This window comes from Topomyia yanbarensis, chromosome 2 (genome assembly GCF_030247195.1).
Source record: "Topomyia yanbarensis strain Yona2022 chromosome 2, ASM3024719v1, whole genome shotgun sequence".
NCBI lineage: Eukaryota > Metazoa > Arthropoda > Insecta > Diptera > Culicidae > Topomyia > Topomyia yanbarensis.
Genome location: NC_080671.1, coordinates 237,882,188 through 237,906,393, shown reverse-complemented (window position 1 = coordinate 237,906,393; position 24,206 = coordinate 237,882,188). Strand labels below are relative to the sequence as shown.

The 24,206-nt window shown below is 36.6% G+C and overlaps 1 protein-coding gene across 16 annotated transcripts in view; it reads left to right on the top strand.

Annotated features, from left to right (window-relative positions):
- The window catches only part of LOC131678358 (neuronal acetylcholine receptor subunit alpha-7), a 1,795,942-nt gene that overhangs the window by 730,603 nt on the left and 1,041,133 nt on the right, over window positions 1-24,206 (top strand). For all 16 annotated transcript variants that reach the window (XR_009303634.1, XR_009303635.1, XM_058958445.1 and 13 more), the window contains one exon: window positions 24,027-24,136. Coding sequence is in view for 14 of the 16 variants with exons in the window: in XM_058958445.1 (XP_058814428.1) it covers window positions 24,027-24,136 (110 nt within the window). In the remaining 2 variants the exon portion in view is untranslated. The remainder of the gene's footprint in view (window positions 1-24,026; window positions 24,137-24,206) is intronic.

The window sequence follows — 24,206 nt, the reverse complement described above, 5'->3', positions numbered from 1 at the left end:
ATTCACTCCAAAGTAAGAAATTCTTTTTCTTGTGTACCTCGCCAATGTGGGAGACATTTATTCCGGTCAATTGCATGAAGAATTTCGAAAATTTGCTTTTGAATAGGGAGTACGCGTCAAAGTCAAGATGCCAGAGTATTGAAACTGAAATATAATAGCAAATGTAGGTTAATATACAGTTTTCTCGAAAAGACATTCAGCACGTTCCAAAAGGACTCTTGAAGTAATTGAATCTCCATTTGATTGCTTAGTTTTTGACAAATACTCACATACTGCCAACTTACCCCGGGGCCGGCGTAAGTTGGCGGGTTTTCCGCGTCACATATTTTTGTTTCTAAAAATGGAGAAAATACATCAAACACTTTTAAAAAACTCAGAGATTTTGCCAACAGTCTGCTCTTTCATGCCGCGTGTTCTATTTTGCAAGATCTATCAACATCAAAGCAGTAAAAATTGAAAACTGAAAACACCGCCAACTAGCCTCGGTCTCCCCTAAAACAAACAGCTCAACTCCGCTATCCGAAATCACCCTGAAGAAACGTCCGAATGAACGAAGAAAAATGATTTTTTTTTGTTTTAATAAAAATAAATATTTACATTTTGTTTGCACCTCCCTACAAAATAAAGTTGTGGTGGAACAAAATTTAAAAAAAAAAGATAGTTTCGTTACATTGGACATATTTTACTCCCAGATAGTAGAATAAGACATTTTCAATGTCAAAAATTGTTACCCATTTTTTCTACCCGGTGTGGGCGAGATTGTAACCCGTCAGGGTAACAATTTAGCACTGGGTGGAATATACCTATTTTTGACTATACACTCCGTACAGTGTATTTGTTTTGGTAACATTATGCTCACCGCTGTTATGTACCGTTCATATTTAATTATTAATTTTTGCTCATTTTCACGTTTGTGAATAATTTTGTTTGTGCAGATGGGTGTAGTAATTTTTGTTTGACATTTGTGTATAATTAGCGCAGGGTTTTGTTAGGTTACCGCTCTACTATTGCAAAAATACGTGTTCGCTGGTTATGTTGCGCGTTGTTTAGGTCGAGTGCGGAAGGCGGCCATCGAAAAGTTAAGTTAGTGACGAACCACGGCGATTGACAGACGTCCGTAAATAAGTTTTTGTGGGACAGTTTTCCGCCACTAGAGAAAAGTTGCAGTGCGCACGTGCGACGACAAGCTAAGACCAACGACACGACCTGAAACTTCATGGAAAATTCCGAAAAAGTGTCCAAGAAATATCCCGCCAGTTACCAGTACATTGAGCGACCCCTCGGTAATGATGAAATATAAATTTCTCGCGCAACACTGCCTCGTTTTTTCTCAATGTTTATTTGCATATCCTAGCAACCAAAGTCCGTAACAGCTATGAAAGAAAACATACTGTTTCGTTTGCCGCAAGGGTCGAAAGCGAACTTGTTTTTTTGGATTTCGGCAAAATTTGTATAATTTGAAGATGCCTGGGATGCAGAGGATTCGGCGCGTGGTCTTGATGGAAAAACAGTTTGCGACCGTTGTGCTCGTGTCGAACTGTCTACCGGCAAGAGCGGTCGTTGTTTTCGCTGTGGTGGCGAACCACCGCATGGCAAATGCGGTCGTGGCAACTTCCATCCGAACGACAGACGCTACGAGTGTGGAGGGCGAGGTCATTATGTCCGAGATTATACTAAAGGAAGCAAGAGATCTCGGAGCCGCAGTTCACGTTCGCGCTCTCATAAGCTCCGAATTCGTTCCAAGAGTTACAGTCGAAGCCGAACCGTGAACATGACCGCCAGGACTGTCTTAAGAGGGCGCGGAGTCCCTGGGAACTATTGAGCTAAGGGGCCCCAATAATTGAAAAGGTGTAAACAGTAGGGTGGGACAAAAATTAGACTCCTGCTCCGAGCAACTTTATAGGTACCATTTCGGTCCTAGATCAACTGTGCAAATTCTTAGCTCGATCCCTGAAACTATATTTTGCGCCCACTGTTTAAAGTTTACATTGAATTTTGTATGGGAAAATTAACTTTCACAAAGTAATTCCTCCAGGTGTCGCCCATTGCTTCCTAAAAATAAATCCTTATGTGGCTTTTATTGGAAATACAACAAAGAAACAAAGTCTCGAAGCCAACGATACGATATGATGCTTGAGAAAAAAGTTATTAAGCATCAGAAACTGATTGATACTCTGACGTTTGATAAAGAATTCATTTTTTCTAGCATTTGCTGTTGGTTGTCCAGTTATTTGCCTTTTTTGATCTCCTCTTAATGTGTCTAATTCAATTATCTAAACTGTTTGGCCACTTCACAATAGTTTTGAGAGATAAACTGATGCTTATTTTGTACATAATAAGAGACACTTAAAATTTTTGTATATAATTCGACCTTCAGCAGCAATGATGCTATGAAAATTTAGATTTTCGTAAATCTTCAGGGCGTCAATAGGTTTTTGCTTAATAACTTTTTCCACACGTATCAGATCGTTTCGCGGTCCTCGAGACTTTGTTTCCTTTACAAATTTCCTGCCTATAGATCTATTTATTTTTAGATGGTAACGGGCGGCTCTTGGAAAAATTATTTTGCGAAGGTCGATTTCCCCATATGAAATCCCGTGTAAACTTTAACTATGGGCGCAAAAATATAGTTTCACCGATTGAGCTTAAAATTTGCTGATTTGTTCTGGGACCTAAACGGAACCCTGAAAGTTACTCGGAACAAAATTTTATTTTTCCCATATGACGGTGTCCCATTCTAGTAAACAGCTGCAGAGTAGGATAATCTAAAAATAATTCCCAGCATTACAGAATTATTTCTACTCCATGGCGCCCTGAGACTCTTTTCCAAATTTGTGCCAAATCAGTCAACCGTGTTGAAAAGTAGGTATTACATCAACATTTCCTACCCTATCCTAAGTATCGGCGAAGATGGTCGTGGCCGGCAATAACGATTCTCAACTGAACTCATAAGAGATAAAGTTCATTCCCGATCATTTATCTCACAAGCAAGATGAGTTGAGCTACCTATAATGATGATGATAATCGTTAGTATGCAATCTACAACATGATAATCGTTAGTATGCAATCTACGAATAGCACCGTGCTTCGCAACGCAACGCGCAATCAGTCAACCGTGTTGAAAATGTTTTAAAAAATAAAGCGGGATTCCAAATGTATTGAGAACAAAGAGTATTGCAGATTTCCACAACCAGGTGTCGTTGCTGATGTCCAAATCACTAAATGCGATGATGTGAGTTCGATCTCAAGTGACGTACAGTGTAATGGATTCACCAACTACGCTATTGTCTTCCTAGACAATGTAATCTGACTTTCATAGTTGTAAGATTTTCTTTGAAGATTAAAAGTGCCTCCATCAAGAAGGAGGAATATTGGAGCATGGTCTGTTAAACGTCCATTAAACCAAAAACGAAGCGCACTGCTGTTCATGATTTTTGGAATACTTGGTGTAGTTTGCACATGTTCATTTACATTGTTTCGTTTAGTGTTGATCTTGTTAGCTTCTTGATGCTCTTGATATGATGAATAGAAACAGAGTCGATTTCCGACTTTGGAAAAATGCACATTTTTTTCAATCGAATAGTGTGAACTTACTTACAGGTGGCCGAATTTTAGAACCTTTGAAATCAATCGATATTATTTTGAGTTTCAGCGCAAATCGCCTTGAAATTCATTCACTTTATTAGCATTACTTTCTGCCGGAACAGGAATTACGGTTCTTTAAAATATTAGTTTTTCATTGAACGAATTGATGGTGATGTTGCTTTTTGTTATATTTTCCGACAGACGTGTTGTGCATTCATTTATTGTGCCGGGTTGGGGGGGGGGCGTCTGGGTTCATCCTCAGTACAAGCCGATCCTGAGATCCTTTGATTTGAAAATTATTTGGCTACTAAAAGCAGAAACGAAGTGGAATTATCCAGCGAAAGCACTTAAATGTGAGAAACCGGGTGTGGTCGTCACCACACTTAAGTGCTGAACCTTCCGCAAACTGTAGTGTGAGAAACCGGGTGGGGTATTCTCCACACTACTGTTTGATACCGAATCTGAAAAGCATAAAATGTTTGTCATCAATGCCGTTTCCGGCAATCAAAAAAGAGCGTTTTAGTTAGCCAAATAAATTGCCCCGAAGGCATACTTTATTACGCCAAACCTGCTCTATCAAAAAGGTGATTTACTCTACCACCGCCCTGGCTACCTAACTGCTGAGAGGCATTCTATTCTAGCGATACATATGTTTATGTGTATATATGAGAAGTGGAAACGTAGGTATGAGAAGTGGCAACATCTGATTCATTCATTCTGTTTGTACTGTCCTTAATGGCAAGCGATACTACGTCCTATAAATAATATTGGTAAATTGCGTATAAAATATTCTCAATATTTCCACACTTCCCTTCAAATTATCATACCTAACATTTCAACGAACAATAATAAACGTGACTTTAATGAGGGTTTTGTAAAGATATCTGCTAATTGTTTCTCGCTTTGAACATATTGAACTTTTAGCTTCTTTTCTTGCAACAAATTTCGTATATACATGTATTGTACATCAATGTGTTTCGTCCTTTGGTGTTCTCTTGGTTCTTCCGCTATTCGAATGCACGGTATGTTGTCCTTGTATATGGTGAATGGTCCTGTAGACATACCTACTTCACTCAAAATACGCGACATCCATACTCCCTCTTTAGAAGCATAGCATAATGCAACCAACTCAGCTTCCGTTGATGATAGCGTTATTATCTGCTGTCGCTTGCTGTTCCATGACACGATGTTTCCATATACCAAGAATACGTATCCTGAATTTGATTTTCGCTCTTCGATATCGTTAGCGAAATCAGCATCCGCATAGCCACAGAGCGGTTCATCGTCCTTATCCCGGCTGCACACCAACCGTTTTGTTTTCGTCCCTTGGAGATACCGAAGAATCCGCTTAAGACCAACCCAGTGTTCGTCCCCTGGATTACTCTGAAATTGACTTAAAATACTCACAGAAATGGTTATGTCAGGTCTCGATATTAATGTCAAATACTGTAAACAACCCAGTAATTCTTTAAAAGGTTCCTTAGTGGGCTGCTCTGAGTTCATCCACTTATAATTTCCATCCATAGGAGTAGCAACATTTTTACAACCTTTCATTCTAAATTTATTTAATATCTTTTCAATATAAGATTGTTGAGGTATTTCCATGATTCCATTTTAAAATCTCGAGTAATTTCTAATCCTAAAAAATTCATTAATTCTCCTAAGTCTTTCATTTTAAAATTATTTGAAAGCTTCCCTTTAATCCAATTAATGTCAGCCAAATTCTTTCCGAAAATTAAAATATCATCAACGTACAAAATAATAAAAAGTTCTCTATATGCGTAAGCATATAGACAAGTATCGCTCTGAAATCGTTTAAAACCAATTAGTGTAATTATTTTGTTGAAATGTTCATTCCAGCTTGCTTCAATCCATATATAGTTTTATTTAGTTTACACATTCTAGCAATTCCATTTTCATCTGGAGGTAGTTTCATATAAATTTCTTCCTCTAGATTTCCATTTAAGAAGGCTGTTTTCACATCCATTTGATGAATTGTCCAATTTTTCTTTACAGCAATTGAAAACATTATTCGTAAGGTAGTCATTTTGGCAACTGGCGCAAAAGTTTCATTATAATCTAACCCTGGACGTTGCGAACATCCCTTTGCTACAAGTCGGGCTTTACACCGACGCGAGTCGCCATCTTTCTTTATGCTAAACACCCACATGGAATTAACAGCTTTTCTTCCACGAGGAACTAGAGTCCATGTGTTGTTTTCATTCAAAGATTTTGTCCCCTCTATTGCCCCTTTCCAATTATGCCAATCATCTCGTTGTTTCAACTTTTCAATACATTGAGGTATTTCATCGGAAATTACGGAAGCTATAAAACTTGTCTCGAATTCCTGTAACCACGTGGGCGGTCTTGTGATTCTCTGACTTTGGCGTCGCTCATTTGTGGCCACATCACCATCACCAGCTACTTCTTCCACGTCAAGGAATTCATCATCACTTTCATCATTTGTTTCAGTGAGTTCGGCTATATTTTGCTCAATTCTTTGTTCCGTTTCAAATGTTTCGCCTATCTTGCTTCCAATTTCCAGAAAATCAACATTTGTCTTGGGTTTGCAATAAATAGATTCGGTATTACCTTGGAAATAAAAATTAAGTTCATCGAATCTAACATCTCTCGATATTACAATTCTTTCATTGTCCTTATCCCACAACCTATACCTATTAGATGCGTATCCTACCATCATAAGGACTCGGCTTCTTTTGTCTAGCTTGGAACGATGTTTTTTATTGACGTGTGTATAAGCTATACATCCAAAAACCTTAAGTTTATCAACAGCTGGTTTAACCCCAAACCACATTTCATACGGTGTTTTTGAAACCGTCAATGCATTTGTAGGACTACGATTCAACGTGTAACATGATGCATATAAAGCTTCCCCCCATAAATTCATCGGCGCGCAACTCTCATGTAGTATTGTTCTTACTTTTTCCATAAGAGTTCGATACATTCTCTCGCTAACCCCATTCTGCTGAGGAGTATAAGGAGCTGTTGGTATCATCTGAATTCCCTTTTGCCGACAGAAAGCTAAAAATTCATTTCAAAAATATTCACCTCCGTTATCAGATCTCAGCTTTGAAATCCGCAGAGAGAAAAAGGAAGTTGCCATTGCCTCAAATTCTTGAAATTTTTCAAGTACTTCATGTTTGTGTCTTATCAAGTACACAACAACAAAGTGTGTAAAATCATCTATGAATGTTTCAAAATATTTATACCCGTCGTATGTATGTTCGGGAAGTGGACCGCAAACATCAGTGTATCAATTCTAATGGTCTTTTCGATCGTATCTTGGGTGAAACATCAAAAGCCTCTCTGGTCTGCCTTCCCATTATACATTATTTGCACGAGAATGGGGTTGCAATACTGGTAGATGGTTCCATAACCAACCTCTCAACCATATTGCTTTTCACCAGTTTGGATAAATTATTCATTCCCAAGTGACCGAATCGCTTATACCAAAGTTTTTCGTCCGAAATATTACTTGCAAAAACTTTATCTCTTTTCTCATCTAGGTAGACATCCAGCAAATAAAGACCATTCACTCTTTTGCCTGTATCAATCAAATAACCATTTTCGTCGAATATTTCCACACCATTTTGTCTAAAAATGACTGACTTCCCCGATGACTCGATTCGTGAAACAGAAAGAAGGTTGGTGCTTAACCCAGGAATGAAAAGAACGTTGTAAAGGTCCAACCTTATAAATTTATTGACTCTTAGTTCAACGTCGCCCATCCTCTTGCTAATTATTTCTGCGCCTTCTTTCGCCGTATCAATATGCGAATTTTCGCAATCCCATAGCCTGTTGAACGCCGCTATGTCCCGGAACATATGCTGTGTGGCCCCCGAGTCCAAATACACTGGGAAAAAGGATGGACTTGGTACCGGAAATCGCGTTGTATCCATCACCCGCACTCTGGAATCTTGCACAAAGTAGGGATTCAACTTCGATAGCGGAACTCGCACGCGGAATTGGCCATTTTGCCGTGTTACCATCCTCACATCTCTTCGTTTACCATCGTCGTGAACCCGTACCTGCGTTTTATTCTCGTTCATCTTTTTCTTCCATTGGCGGCAAAAACGTTTCTTGTAACCTGTTTTACCACATTGGAAACACACCAACGGCTTCCGTTCACCGTGCTTTCCCGGCTGCGCATACTTTCCCACCATTGCTACCTGCAGTCCGCCAACAGGTCTTTCCGATTTCGAGGATCCTGATTCTTTCGCGTCGAGGAAAATTCTCCTAACCTGTTCGATCGACATTTTCTCCAAATCGTCTTTTCGCACGACCGACAGCGCACCCAGGATTGCTGAAATTTATCTGGAATAGCCACCAAAAGAGTGTTTAATTGCTCAGCACTGCTTACTGCTTCTCCCATGCTCTCTAACTGTCTAATAATCTCTTGATGCATAGCAAACAGCTGCTTAAGCGACGCAAACTTCTCAGTTTTGAGAGTGTACAGCCACTGCAACAGTTTTCTGATAGACTTGGTCCAACCGTGTAATAATTTCCTTTGCAGTTTTGCAATGCAGTACATGTCCCATCGGTTCATCATCTAACGCAAGTCATAACTCGTTAACAGCCCCATCGTCTTCCTTGAGACGTTTTTCCAAAATTTACTTTCTCGCATTTTCCTCATCTTCTGAAGCCCCTTCCACTGCGTGGAAATAATTCTCTTCTTCAGGAGTTCTCTCAAACACATGCAGCAAACCTTCATTTTTAAAATGCTGCTTTATCCTTTTCCGCCATAAGGGACAAGATTTCTCGTCGCCCCGAAATACAGGCACAGCAATACGTTTGAGGCGGTTTTCCATATTGGTCGAGTTATCAACACGGAAAACCTTACAAATGTTAATGAGGAAACAACCAAATATTTAAAATTTTCCTAGACGACAAACCAGTTCCCACGATTAGTCAAGGCTTCACTCCACAGCAAAGATGGCTGTCTGAGTAGCAAAAATCGCTCCATTGCCTGCAAACCACTCTTGTCCGTATAAACGGCTCCCCTTGATCAAAATAAATTACAACCTGTTCCAACGATATTCAAGGCTTCACCCCACAGCAAAAGATGGCTGTCTGTGTAGCAAAAATCGCTTCGTTGTCTGCAACCCAGTCAATGACAAATTACTTGTTCGCATAAACTACCCTTGATCAAGAAATAGATTACATTCCTTTCCAAAGTAACCAAAGTATAGATAGCTATCTCTGTTCCGAAGAAACGTTGGTCTCCTCTAAAACTAAATAAAAAATCATCCAAAGTAAGCTATCTATTAGAATAGCTTCACTGGGCCAAAGAAACGGTGGTCTCTTCTAAAACTAAACGAAATCCATCCAAAGTAAACTATCTGTTAGAATAGCTTCTCTGGGCCCATAACCTAAAAGCAGAAACGAAGTGGAATTATCCAGCGAAAGCACTTAAATGTGAGAAACCGGGTGTGGTCGTCACCACACTTAAGTGCTGAACTTTCCGCAAACTGTAGTGTGAGAAACCGGGTGGGGTATTCACCACACTACTGTTTGATACCGAATCTGAAAAGCATAAAATGTTTGTCATCAATGCCGTTTCCGGCAATCAAAAAAGAGCGTTTTAGTTAGCTAAATAAATTGCCCCGAAGGCATACTTTATTACGCCAAACCTGCTCTATCAAAAAGGTGATTTACTCTACCACCGCCCTGGCTACCTAACTGCTGAGAGGCATTCTATTCTAGCGATACATATGTTTATGTGTATATATGAGAAGTGGAAACGTAGGTATGAGAAGTGGCAACATCTGATTCATTCATTCTGTTTGTACTGTCCCGAATGGCAAACGATACTACGTCCTATAAATAATATTGGTAAATTGCGTATAAAATATTCTCAATATTTCAACAGCTACATCTGCTTACGTGGGAGAAGTAAAGCCGACCGGTGTGATATCAAGGGTTCAGTTAGTAGAATCGCTTTCCAGTGCGGAGAGGGACCGATGGAAAATAAATGTGAATATTAACATTAGTTAGTTAGTTTTTAGCGTTTTGGATTCTTCTCATCAGTAACTAGCACCATCTTGGTGCCAGTTAGATGATTAATCTAGACTAGCACTAAAATTGGCACTGGTTAGATGCTAAAACCATCTCACTGGCACCAATATTATGCTAGTTACTGATGAGGAGAATCCCAAACGTTAAAAACTTTAAGTTAGGTATGGTCCGTACAAAACAATTCGGATCTACAAAATAAAACTTTTTTCTGCGTCCTAACATTTCCACTATTCAGTGTTAGAAGTGTTCATTCAATACTTTAATTTCGTTCGCTTAAAATTGCGTTCAAAACGAAACATAAAATACTCGAATCTATCAATATCATCTGTATAATTCGTTTCAATGCTTTCGTCATTTGTCCATAAACTCTTTTTTGTTTCGATTATAGAGGTTTTAACCTTAGGGTCATTCGCCTCTTTGTCGGGTTAGAGAAATCTCTAACCCTATGTGCGGGGTTTGGAATTGAACCCAGGTGATATGCGTATAATCGATTTACCGATTACGCTATCTCCACCCCCGACTGAACTGAGGCTTTGAATTTAGCAAGGAAAAACTGAATTTTTAAAATTATATTATTTTATTTCTACAGCACAAGAATGTTCTACTTGTGTGAAACATACTTTGAGGACACACCACAATACAAGAATATTTTTAAAAATATTGACGCTACTAAATGTCCAAGATTCTACAAAATATCCTCAAATACACGCACATTTACAGTGGCACATTTAGTCAAATCTAGGATAAAGCTAGGTTTGATACATGTTGATACTTTCACAAGGGCATTTCAAACTTCTTTTTTTGGGATTTCATGAACGTTTGTCTTCAAAATGGATTAAAATGGATGTGATAGAGCGGAGTATAGTGCAAAAACAACATTATTGGTTCTGTGACAGTCTAAGACTGATTGGGCAGCGAAACATGCCAAATCCGATCAAAAAGTGTCGATTCTTCGTAAGACCTCAAGAAGTCTCTTTTGGACGCTTGCATGTGGATTTGTCCGTTGGCAGACTCAGGTGTAACGAAGAAATATAATTAATATTTTTGCACATCCACAGATCGTTTCCAAAACAAGATTTTCTTGTTGGTCCGGTGCCTTCCAAACGTTTTATAGAGGGTGTACCAAACGTTTCATTGCTGTTGTTGAAAATAAATTGAAACTTGAATCGAAATGTTGGATTGACGTTTGAATTGGTTCAATAGTCATGCAGTGCCTCGTTTCCTGCTACTCTGATGCTTTTGTTTACTTGATCACTTGGAATACAGTACAATGTGCGATTCCGAGTTGCTACTCATCTATTGTTACCCACATATTAAAAAGTAATGAATAATTGAGTGCGACTTTTCTTTGAAATATAGTCTACAGAAGGATTTTATATTCATCATAAGTTCGGGGTCCCCAAAATCCCGGCGCCCCTGGCCCAGTGGGCCCATGCGTAAAGACGGTACTGATGACCGCGACCGCCGTACCCAATCCAACACACTGAGGAAGACAACTCGCGAAAGTTCGATTACTCGTGACTATACTAAATCGCCACGACATTCCAAGACCCACTCCTGGAGCTCCCCCATTCGGTAACCAGATCAGGCTTCAGATCGCATCGCCGTTGGCCGGCTACATCGATATGAGTCTTGCAACACAACCTTCAGTTCATCCGAGCAAATCATGGATCACAAATTAAAATTACATCATTGCAAAACGGTTTAACCTACACACCAAAAAAATCTGAATTTTATCGTTGACGTAATTGCAAACATGACACAATTCAACAAACCGCAATTTACGAAATGACAGAACATTACCGTGTTACATTTAATTTTACATGAAACATATACTTTACATGCGCAATGACTTAAAATTACACTTCCTACCATTCAGAACAAACGCTGTATGTGGAGTAAAATTACATGATTTACGAAATTAATCGTCATGTAAAATTAAAATCAAACGTAAAACTAAGTCATTTTTGATGCTCGTATATGTCATGGTCAGGAGACGTAAATTTACACTATTTTTTCTAGGTGTGTAAATAACCTTGTACGCAAATTGCTGCCCGTATAACGAACAGATATATTTCTCAAGATGTATGTAATTTTGGTAAAAAATAGCTTTCTGCTCATCCAGAAACTGCACGGGGATGTCGGATCCGAGCATTTCTAGGGTTCACTGCTTTTAACGATGGATTGGAATAATGCTACAAAAACTGTATGTCATCTAGAGAATGTTTCACTTGGAACAGAAATAGAGATTGTTACATTCAATAATGCAATATACAGCTACTAAAAATCCATGTTCTTTTGTGCTATAAGGACAGGCTATGCGCGTTAAAATCGGTGTTAGAAATCGGTGTGTCAATTTGCTTTGGCAATGTCCAGTCCGCTGAATGCTTGCTGCAGGGCGGCAACTTCTTTAGAATGCTTTTCTATAGATTTGTTACTTTTTGAAAGCTCCCGATGGAATCGTTCTTTGCTGAATCTGCCCGATCGCCCATTATAGCTTTCAAACTTCCTTCCGCTTACTGATGGTTGGCTTTGAATTAGCAATGTGGCCACAAAACTACTAAAACAATTCTTGCAAATACGTTAGTTGCATCACGCTTTAAACCTAATTTCTTTAGGAGTTAAGAAAATAGCCTGATTTAAAAACCTAAAAAGCTTCCAACTATCATTCGAAAGATAACTTCGTATCTAAGAGATGAGATAGTACAGTTAATCAAAACATCTGTATTAGATCTCACCTAGTTCTACAATTTTATTATAGCAAACCAAATGCGACACAGCTTATCTTTCCCTGTTAGAAAAAATCCCAACCCCTGGCTGCTAGTTCCGGCAGCCAGGGCTTGGGTTCCAACCTTTGAGTATCGCTCTTAGAACCATTTGACATCGTTGTGGCTGTTCTTGATGACAACCATGATGCGGGTGCGTTCGTTCTGCCAGGTCATCACCCCAATCGACTGGGCCTAATCGCGTAGTGTGTTAAAATCACCCGGCGAAAGAAACTGATTTGATCTGATCGACAACCGTCGGTGGTAGGGCTGACTTGGTATTGGCGGTATGTTTCGTGTTCAACATCTTTAATGTTAACAAGAGGTCAAAACAAATTTAAATTGCACGAAACTTTTCACTTGCTGTGAGGACTGCCTCACGGGTTAACACGCCAACAACGAGATTTGGGAAACGATGTAGTAGCTCTGCGACCCAGTATAGCCACCTGCAGGTTAGAATCCGTATACGCATAAGCTCTGTAGTTTGCTTCAACCCCAATCTATCCTTTGTCTTATCATAATATCATATCATCTTCCGGGTGGTCGGAATGGCGTTCTTCGAAGTAATGTTATTTTCCAATCGAGTAGTATAAAACCACCTCTCCTTCCGCTTCTGCTGATAGACTAAACCAAACTCTCGCAGATGCTGCAAGAATATAAGCAACCCTTGGCTCAATCCTTCGGAACTGTAATCTCGGCCAAGAGTTGAAAAGCTCAGTTAAAACAACATCGACAGACATTCGGCGAGGTCTAATCCACTAGCTTCGTACGTATCCAAATATTGTAACATAAAATGCCAAACCTATGCCTGTGTCTACAATGTGTCTTCTAATTTATCGTCGTCCATATCTGGATATACTGAGTAGTTTGAATCATTTCTTTTTCACAGTATTGGTCTGTATAGGACTTATTTATCCATATTTCCTGCACGAGAATTCCGAACGAAACAATATGAAAGCTATAATGGAAAAAGACTGCATGGATGAATGGAAAAAGACTGCATTGCAATCAACTGAATGCACAGCTTTTATGCTATCGACATAGCCTAGACATTTCACACTATTTACTTCAATGCAAATAAAAACTTTTAAATATCTACCTGTCTCATTAACGAATCGCATTCTCCCTGTCGTTCTCTGTTCAAGCGGCTTGAAAGCACATGTGACCTTGTCTCACTTTACTATATTCAATTGCGCGTTAAAAAACTGGACCAGTAAATTCTATTCTGTACATAAATCTTTTTTCGGGAATATGTGACCAAAAAGTAAACTTCGAATTCCAAAGCAAATTGAACGTTCCAGGTTCCTGATAACTAATTAAGGTCTAACAATAAAGTAGAAACACCAGATAATCTTAAAACGACGCCGTCAAGTAAAGAAACATGAAAACAAAAAGAATAAAACCAAAAGTAGATGGAAGTCCTAGAAAGTCCATTGCATATTTATTAGCCTTTTCTCAGAAGATGAGATTTTCAAAAACATTTCAAAACTTTCTGATGCATGGTTCTCAAATTCGTACAATCCGGTTTATTCATTTTCTTTATTCAAAAATGTTTTTAGTTTCAAATATATGATCATTTCATTTCAATTAATTATTTCATTCCGCATCTTTTTATTCGTTATGAGATAGTACAGTTAATCAAAACATTTGATTCATTTGATTAATTTGATTAATTTGATTAATTTGATTAATTTGATTCATTTGATTCATTTGATTCATTTGATTCATTTGTTTATTTGATTAATTTGATTCATTTGATTCATTTGATTCATTTGACTCATTGATTCATTGATTCATTTGATTCATTTGATTCATTTTATTCATATGTTTAATTTCATGCATTTCATGTTCAGTCATTCGTTTTATTTCATTCAATTTGTTAGTATGAGTCAATTTATTCTATTAATCTTATAACTATTTCTAAATATACTCTTAATTTTTATGTAATAACCTAATCTAATTTGATTCGTTTATATTATAATTTTGATTTACATTAATTTTTCTACTCATTTTATGAATTTTAAAACCTATTGTTTCATTTTTTGCTTTACTTTTTTATTTCGGTCGTTTTGCTGATTTCTATAAGGGTCATTCCATGCGAAGTGATCAAGGCACGTGTAATCGACCTCCACGGATTTGAACAAAATTTAGAGGAATTGTTCATCTAGGGCCAATATATAAAAACCCAAATTTTTGTGACAATTGAACCACCCCTCGGGTCATGGGAGCACCCCCCGTTTTGGCAAATTGTCAAAACCCTTGATTTTCTTTTGATCATATCTCCGGTTCTATTTACTCTAGAATCAAACCACAGGATGGCTTTTGAAGAAAATTGTTCAAGGAGTCTATAAAAAATATTATTTTTTGCCGACAGTGTTGCCAAGTATGCAATTTTATCAGTTAAATATTAAAAGTTAATTTTTCTCAAAATACGTATATTTTAATTTTGAAAATTTTAATGCCATCGCGTTCCTCAGACATTTTTACATAAAAAACACTTATCATCTCAATATAATATAAATTATAATTTATTCAGTTTATTCGAGATTTTATTCGTGCAAGACTAGAAACTGTTTTCATCCCACCTCTTGCTGGGTGCCTACTTCTAGGGAGTTCTGCAAACTAATCCAATAGTGAAATGTGTAAGAAATGTCTCATCTCAATGCTAGGTGGATTAAATCGGTTTTCGATATCAATTTGGTAAACACGTGATCAAACGTGATCACTCTAGTGAGAAATGTTGGTGTTTACCAAATTTTCCTCCTTAGGGTGAAATATAGCATTGTGCTTTCGCATAGGCCTGCTAAGCCAAGACAAGTCTCGGCTTCACTGTGTCTCATCGGCACAAACAGAACTTCTGCTCGGACGGGACATCACGTTTAATCAGTCGTTCGAGGGAAACACAAAGTGTGTTTTAGTTTTAATGGATTTGCGTCAAGCCGGCGCTAATCTTTTCCGACAAAAAGTTAGTGTCGGTTTCTGATGAGGCGAAGCCAAAACGCAACTGTGTAAGAAAAAAGGATTTGTGCCCTCAAGTGCAAAGACTGGTTTTACCAACAAATTTTCACCCTAGTGAGAAATTTTGGTGTTTGCCAAATTTTCCTCCTTAGGGTGAAATATAGCATAATGCTACATAACTTTTTTTCGCGCACTTCCATTCAAATTTACTATAATTTTCTACCAAATTAGGTCCTAATATTTTTCAGTCAAGACTATTTTGTAACTTTTTTGAAGCTTTTGTTGCCAAATACCACATAGTTTGACTCCCGTTCACTTCAATTGAAGTTTTTGCCATTGGCTCTTTGGCAAAATATTAGAGGAAAATATATTAAATTCTAGAACTTTCGAACTAGCATTTAGAAAATTACACTTCATTCATTTTTAAAGGGAGCAATCTTAGTTTTTAAATGATAATACATCTGTTTCTTAAAGAAAGCGGAAGTTAGAGTTTTGGAGTATTTTGTCCGTAAAACCCCCTATTTTTAAAAATCATTTCCGCTGTATGCTACAAATCATATATTTTTTGCAGTTTTTCTAATGTTCAATAATTCTGTGCTGGTTGAGACCGAATTCCTGATTAGATGTAATGTATAGGCAATTTTTTTTCGTCAAATATGGCGTCGTTCTTATTAATGAAATACAATATGTTTTACATTTCTTACAAAAGAAATGTATAGGATTCGCTCAAACTTTGAAAACTTTTTCCGAGGCTCGGAGGGCCGAGTCTCATATACCAATCGACTCAGCTCGACAAATTGAGACAATGTCTGTATGTGTGTGTGTATGTATGTATGTATGTACAAAATGTCATGTAATTATCTCAGCAATGGCTGAGCCGATCTTAATGAAATTAGTTTCAAATGAAAGGCCTAACGTTGCCATTTGACACTATTATTTTTGATTTTCGAAATGTTGTTTACTTTCTAAGATATGGGCGATTTTGTCAAACCACAGCAGGTTTTTTTCAAATAACTTTCGAACAATGCAATATTAACTGCGAAACTGCACATAAATAAAAAGCTTGCAAAAATACCTTTCTAACAAGCTATAGATTGTCTAAATCCGTGCACAGCGGCGGAGATATTAAACATTTTGTATTTTTAGTCCTTGCTTACCAATTTCCACTAATTAAAAATGAGATTGTTTCATACAGAGTATTGCTTTACTGGTGTTTTTGGGGCAAAACTAAACCGATTTTGAATATCGGGGTATGAAAACACATCTGCGTGATTCAAGGAATTCGATGTTGAGAATATTATGAATTACCTTTATAATAAATGAACTATTTCTCAAAAATCAATATATAAGTTCACTTCAAATACAAAATAATGTGTTGATAAAGAAACATTGAGTTCTAGTATTTATTCCTTGGATTAGGCATTGCGTTCAATCATGAGGTAAATGTTGGATGATATATCAATACACAGATCAACAAGTAATTCACCTAGTAGTGAGTTAAAAGATTTCTAATATAATTATACTTGTGGCGTCACCGAAAGCAACTGTATGTTTGAAGCCCAAAAATCTAGCGAAAAGTTAGCTCTTTTGCAAGATTTAGGTTATACTGGTTATGGCGCAAAAATTACTACTTACATTATTTATGATAAGAATGTAAGAAACAATATATCATAAAAATATACCTATAAAAATAATGTCACTGCATTAACCATCATTTGCCATTCCTCACACGCCCCTCCCCAATTTCTCTCTATCTATCTACCTATCTATCTACCTATCTCTGCTGCTACATCAACTCAACTTTAATTCAATTGTATTCAAAGCCTGTATCTACACCATAATTAAAGAAATTTATGGCTATATCTGAAAAATATTTCGCTTAACGGGGCAATATGAAAGTTTGACGATGAAAATTTTCAAAAGAGACATTCCACGTGCGATATTTAAACTATTCGTATCTCTATTGAATTTTGAATGAAATATATGCTCAAAGACATAAAGCTGAAGCCAGCAGGATTGGACGTGCCATCAACGTTTCGAAGACAAAATACATGAGAGGAAGAGGTTCTAGAGACGACAATGTGAACCTCCCATCCCGAGTTCGGATTGACGGTGACGAAATCGAGATGGTCGACGAATTCATGTATTTGGGCTCACTGGTAACCGACGACAATGATAACAGCAGAGAAATTCAGAGACGGATCATAGCGGGAAATCGTGCCTACTTTGGACTCCAGAGGACGCTCCGGTCGAACAAAATTCGCCGCCGCGCGAAGTTGATTATCTTCAAGACGCTGATTAGATCGGTGGTCCTCTACGGCCACGAGACCTGGACTATGCTCGTGGAGGACCAACGCGCCCTTGGAGTTTTCGAACGAAAGGTGTTGCGTACCATCTATGGTGGCGTGCAGATGGAAGACGGAACGTTGCGCAGGCGAATGAACCATGAGTTGTATCAGCTGCACATTTGTTGTATTGGTACGAACTTTCATGAAAAATAACGGATCAAAGACCAAAAATATCCACAAATTAGATTCAGGAAAAGAAGTCTCCCAAAGTACCCACTCTCGATGGGGGATGCAACTACAATGTGTTTTCTAACTTATCGTCGTCCACATCTTGATATACTGAGTAGTTTGAACCATTTCTTTTTCACAGTATTGGTCTGTATAGGACTTATTTATCCATATTTCCTGCACGAGAATTCCGAACGAAACCATATGAAAGCTATAAGGATGAAAGGAAAGAGACTGCATTGTAATCATTTGATTCATTTGATTCATTTGATTCATTTGATTCATTTGATTCATTTGATTCATTTGATTCATTTGATTCATTTGATTCATTTGATTCATTTGATTTATTTAATTCATTTGATTCATTTTGATTCATTTGATTCGTGTGATTCATTTGATTCATTTAATTCATTTGATTGGATTGATTTGATTCATTTGATTCATTTGACTCTTTTGATTCATTTGATTCATTTAATTCATTTGATTCATTTGATTAATTTGATTCATTTGATTCATTTGATTCATTTGATTCATTTGATTCATTTGATTCATTTGATTCATTTGATTCATTTGATTCATTTGATTCATTTGATTCATTTGATTCATTTGATTCATTTTATTCATATTTTTAATTTTATGCATTTCTTGTTCAGTCATTCGTTTTATTTTATTCAATTTGTTAGTATGAGTCTATTTATTCTATTAATCTTATAACTATTTCTAAATATAATCTTAATTTTTATGTAATAACCTAATCTAATTTGATTCGTGTATATTATAATTTTGATTTACATAAATTTTTCTACTCATTTTATGAATTTAAAAACCTATTGTTTCATTTTTTGCTTTACTTTTTTATTTCGGTCGTTTTGTTGATTTCTATAATTTATTCAGTTTATTCGAGATTTTACTCGTGCAAGACTAGAAACTGTTTTCATCCCACCTCTAGTTGGGTGCCTACTTCTCGTGAGTTCTGCAAACTAATCCAATAGTGAAATGTGTAAGAAATGTCTCATCTCACTGCTAGGTGGATTAAATCGGTTTTTATTTTACTATATTGGAATATATGCGCTACTATATAGAGGAACTGGTATTTCGACTTTAATTTTTTTTTGGTGAAATTCCGTTAAGAATGAAAGGTGGTTTACTACGTAAATGCGAAAATCATCCATTTCATTTTCATATGTCAAAAACATTGAAAATATGAAAATTTAAAGAAAAAAATATTCAACTTCATTTCTTATTACATTTTTATTCCACATTTTTCTATTAAGTGAAGGGTTGCTAAAATAAAATGTATAATGTTTGCCTTAAAATGTGTGGAATTTTATTAATAGAAAATGCAAAAGTTGATTTTTTCATAAACATTACATTCTGAGGAGTCTTTTAAAGTTAAATTTCGTGTGAATAAGAATAACATTTTATTATATATGGTTACACAAATGTACAATTTTTCAACACCATTTTTAAAAATATAAAAATTTTACCGCATTACCGCGAGATGCGGTGCGGTAAATAAAGTGCGGTTGCGGTAAGCGGTGCGGTTTTATTATTTTTTTGCGGTTGCGGTGCGGACAATCCATTTACCGCCCACATCCGCACCGCGACGAACCCTATTTGACAGTACCAGTTACATGAGTTACTGAGGGGTAGTCAGATTTGCGATACAGTTTCGAAATGCAAGTGTCTAGTCGTGTCGTTGCTAAGACCGTCGAAAAGTTCCGGCCCGTAGTTCGGACACAGTATATAGTGTGGTGTCGGGTCATCTGAAAAGAGAGCTAAGCGCCAAGGAGTCACTCGCTCCCCGACTAAGTAAAAAGGGTCCGGTAGACGCCGATCCGCTCTCGCTGTGAAGGATTAGCTGAACGAGCATAGCTTGTCTTCACAGCTAAACGTCAAGGAGGGCAACGCAGGTAAGCCAAAGATGCGACCAAGGTAGTACACTGCGGTGACTTCTGGGATCGATCGCGTGGAGCGAGTAGTTCCGGCGATAATTCGCGATCGTCACTAGGAAGGTTCCAATTAAGGAGCAAAGCTCACCTCCTTAGCCAAGGACCGCTGCCGGAGCCGCTAACGAAAACTAACAGGAGAACACGGCCGTTGTAGTCCCGGTCGGACGGAAAAACCGTCGCCTTCTACCACATCATCAGAAGCAGCTGGTCAGTTACATCGACAGAGTGCAGCACAGAGAAGAGAGGAGAATAAAATAAAATTGTAATTTATTTTGTTTGTTCGTGTGTGAAAACCCGAAATTTTTGTAGGGGTACCTAGGCCGCCCTGACAAAAGGGTCTGCCGGGCAAATAAAAACCCGAGTAGTGGGCAAACCGCCACTTACAAATGAAGCAGCTAGAATTTGAGTATCTTTGAAAAATGTGAATTGATACTATTGCTTTTGAGAAAAAAAGCAGGAGCTAGTATCTAACTACTATAGCGATAAATTTATGCGGTGATCATAGTGTCGAACGTTGAATTATAGCCATTTATGCTTAAGGGGATGTTGGGGCCGGCGTACAAATACTTTATACACAGACTTGTGGAGACAAAAACAGTAAAACTAGCAACAACGGATAACAACAACAACAACCATCACGAAAGATTTCATAAGCTTTGCATGGGCTTCCCTCTTAACATTTTTTCACAATACCATCATGCTCGTTTGGTTGCAGTTTTTGACAACCCGTTTGGTTGCATTTTTTGACACTTCGCTAGTCTGTGTATAAAGGATCTGTAGGCCCGCGTCGTTTAACCACTAATTTTTGCCGTTTGTCTCTTTTACTTATTTGGTTTCATACTGCTCTCCAGTAAGTGTAAATCATCCTCGTCTTCTAGGTAAACAGGATACAAACATCCAAATAAGATATATCACTCACTACAATTAATACTAAGAGTACAATATTAACACTTACTGCCTAGCACTGTCATTACACACAAACAACTTGAGAGAGAATAATGAAACAGTCGTTTTACAACATTACGAGACCGGTTGAAATCAAATACATTGCTGCACGGATTGATACACTGGCAAATGACTCGTAGTTGTATTTAGTTCTCTTTACTCATAGATATGCAACGCTGAACAGAACTGAAGAAAACTCACATACTTCATAGATGTGGAACTGGAAGTCCGAACATGTTTTATATTGTCATCATCAGTCATGTAGATCATTTTTATATTTTATAGTTTTTCGCATCATTTTTTCATTCCATAATACTATTTTGGTTTACAGTACATGCTACTTCATTATAAACGGGTCAATAAACGAAAAACTTGTAAATTACTTTGAAAATCTCAGCCTGGATTGTAGAGAGAAATTAAGTTGTAGTCTGACATCATTTCTACTAAACCTCAATACTAATGTACAACTTGTAAATTACTTTGAAATTCTCAGCCTAGATTATAGAGAGAAATTAAGTTGTAGTCTTATATCATTTCTATTAAACCTCAATACTAATCGGCACATTTCAGATTCATAGTATCACATTAATATCAAAACGCTCAGGTTGGGATTTTTGCAGAATTCTATAACTCTCGATAGAGTTGACCAATTTCCATGCTTTATATATCAAAAGAACCGGATTTTCTTCTAGATCAAGCTAATAGACTGATCTAGAAACAGCTGTGTTATTTTGAATGCCTTATTTTTTGATATGCGATGTGATGAATGTGACCCCCTGGGACCATCCAGATTCACCGGTAAACTGGCTCATTGTCGTTGTAGTTTGAAGTGGTTGGAATGATTCTTACATATAGTATATTGTCATCTACACCGACTTTGTCATTATTCGAGCCATTTTTTCGGGGAAGATTGGACAAATCTCAAATTATTTTATTATGATGTCTTTTAGTAAATCCTACAAGTTTGAAAACAGTTTAAGGTTAGTCCCATCGAAAATTTCTATGTTATTAATAAAAAACCCAAATGACCAAACCGACTTACCCCAATTCAATGCAGAATAACTCCAGTGTTTTTAGACCATGGGGGTGTTGTCTTCATTAGTATGAACTAGAAGAATAACGGGTTCTTTTGACATACAGGGTGTTTGGTTCATGAGTAAGAATCTCTCGAGGGGTGATTTACTGTCATATTTGGAGCAAAAAATCGTTCTACCCATACCATGAATTCTCAACCGTTACTAAGTTATTGAACTTTTTGTGTTAAAAACTTAGTTGTCTTATAATAGCTCTAACTCAAAAAATATACTTTGTATTTCAAATCTTTTAGATTCATTGGATAGGTGAGAAAATTTTCCACTGAAAAATGTCCTCAAATGTTTCAGCTAATGAGGTTAAGTAATCTTTTCACAGTAATTTATTTGAAATTTATCAATTTTGATCGATTTTTCGATCACGTCGCGAAAATCTTAATAGTTAACATCACTATTTTAATAATTCAAATTGTTAGTCTCGAAAAGTTGTATAATTTGTTCTTTGACATGATATACTTATCTTGTCTTGTTTTCATGTGTTTGGGTTACTGAACTTGGATGTTTTTATCTCATATTCACTAATACTAGCTCTTATTGAAAAAGTATGGCACTTATTGTACCTTTTCTTATTTTTATTCAAAAGCCAGGAAAATTTAGCAGAGAAAAATGTATTAATACCTTTCAGTTATGTGAATTTAGTATTCTGTTAGAAGTTAATTAATTTAAAGTTAGTGTTATTATTAGAATTTTCGTTATTTTCTTAAAATAATAAATAATAAACTTCACCATTATTTTCATGGAATAATGCATCTCAGCAAGTTCTACAATTCTTCCTTTGACTTTATTCAATTATCTCTTTTAGTTTCGAAGCAAAATCATTTTTATCTTCTCATTTCATATGCAAAGACAATGATTTCGAACCCACTGCGTTTGTGATAAGGCCATGCTGTGTTAGCTATTAAATGGTCCGTGTTAAGTCAGACCGGACTAAGTGACAAAATATTGATTTCGAGAAAAATGAGTTTAAAGTTTGAATCGCAGCATCCTTTACATTATAATTGGAAATTAATTTTTGCCATCATTCTTGTTTATTGTTACATATTTCAAATCTGACAAAAGTCGAATGTGGCTGACGAAACTCTTTATCCATTGCTACCATTGTCTTATTCTTTTATGTTTTGCGACTTAGTCCGGTCTGACTTAACACCGACCAAATTGCAGCGAAATGAAAAGCGATAGGGATAAAGTGTCAAATAACAAGTTGTAGAGAATATTAAGGGGCACCAACTGAACAATAGTGATGATAAATTTAGTTGATTAATAATTAGAATAATTACAAAAATCACCAAAAAAACGCAAATTTAGAGTTATTTTACTAGTAAAAAGTCATGTAGTACACTTAACTAAAAGATATCTGTACATACATCGAAAGCAGCTTTCCAATGAAACCCTGATAATAGCATATTTTCTAGATTTGAGTCTTTTAAGAACTTGCAAGTCATTTACAGGAAAAGTTTTGAAGTCAAATTACAAGCAAACGAGAGGAGATAGGAATATTATGTTCAAGAACAAATTATGAATCGTCCTCAAACCCAATTTTTGGATAATAGATATTGCTATAATCATAATTCATTATTCTGAGAAAATTAACAAAAACCTCATCAAAAACACTTTGAACTACTTTACAACTAAAAGGTAATTAAAACTAATTACCCGAAAGATATGAGAACATTATTCAATAGAAAAATTTTTCACCTTTCCAATGGCACTAAAAGATTTAAAATACGAGGTATACTTTTTGAGTTATAGGTGTTTTAAGATAAACAAGTTTTTTACAGAAAAAGTTTAATAACTCTGTAACGGTTGAGATTTGATGATATGTCTAGAACGATTTTTTGCTCCAAATATGACAGTAAATCACTCCTCGAGAGATTCTTACTCATTAACCGAACACCCTGTATAAATAATCGAAATTGGCCAACTCTATCAAGAGTTAATAATTTTAAAAAAATATTCTGCAAAAATCCCAACCCGAGCGTTTAGGTGTTAAAAATAATTTTATGAAATTTGTCTATCAATCAGTAAGAGAAAAATTCCAATCCGTTTGATTGACTGTTTTTGCATGGTTAGTGTTATGTTGTTTGTTGTTTCCATAGGTCCAATGTTAGTTTCTATAGCATAGTTTTTTTCATTAAATAGTGTGATGTCAGCTTAACCGCTATTACTATTTATCTATAGGAGTGGAATGATTACAACTTGAGATGGAATGATTCAGAATATGGAGGAGTTAGAGACCTCAGAATAACGCCTAATAAGCTGTGGAAACCCGACGTGCTGATGTATAACAGGTTAGTATTTTAATGAATAGAATGTGAACATAATTACTATCTAAACAATATGTTTCTAATGCATAATCAC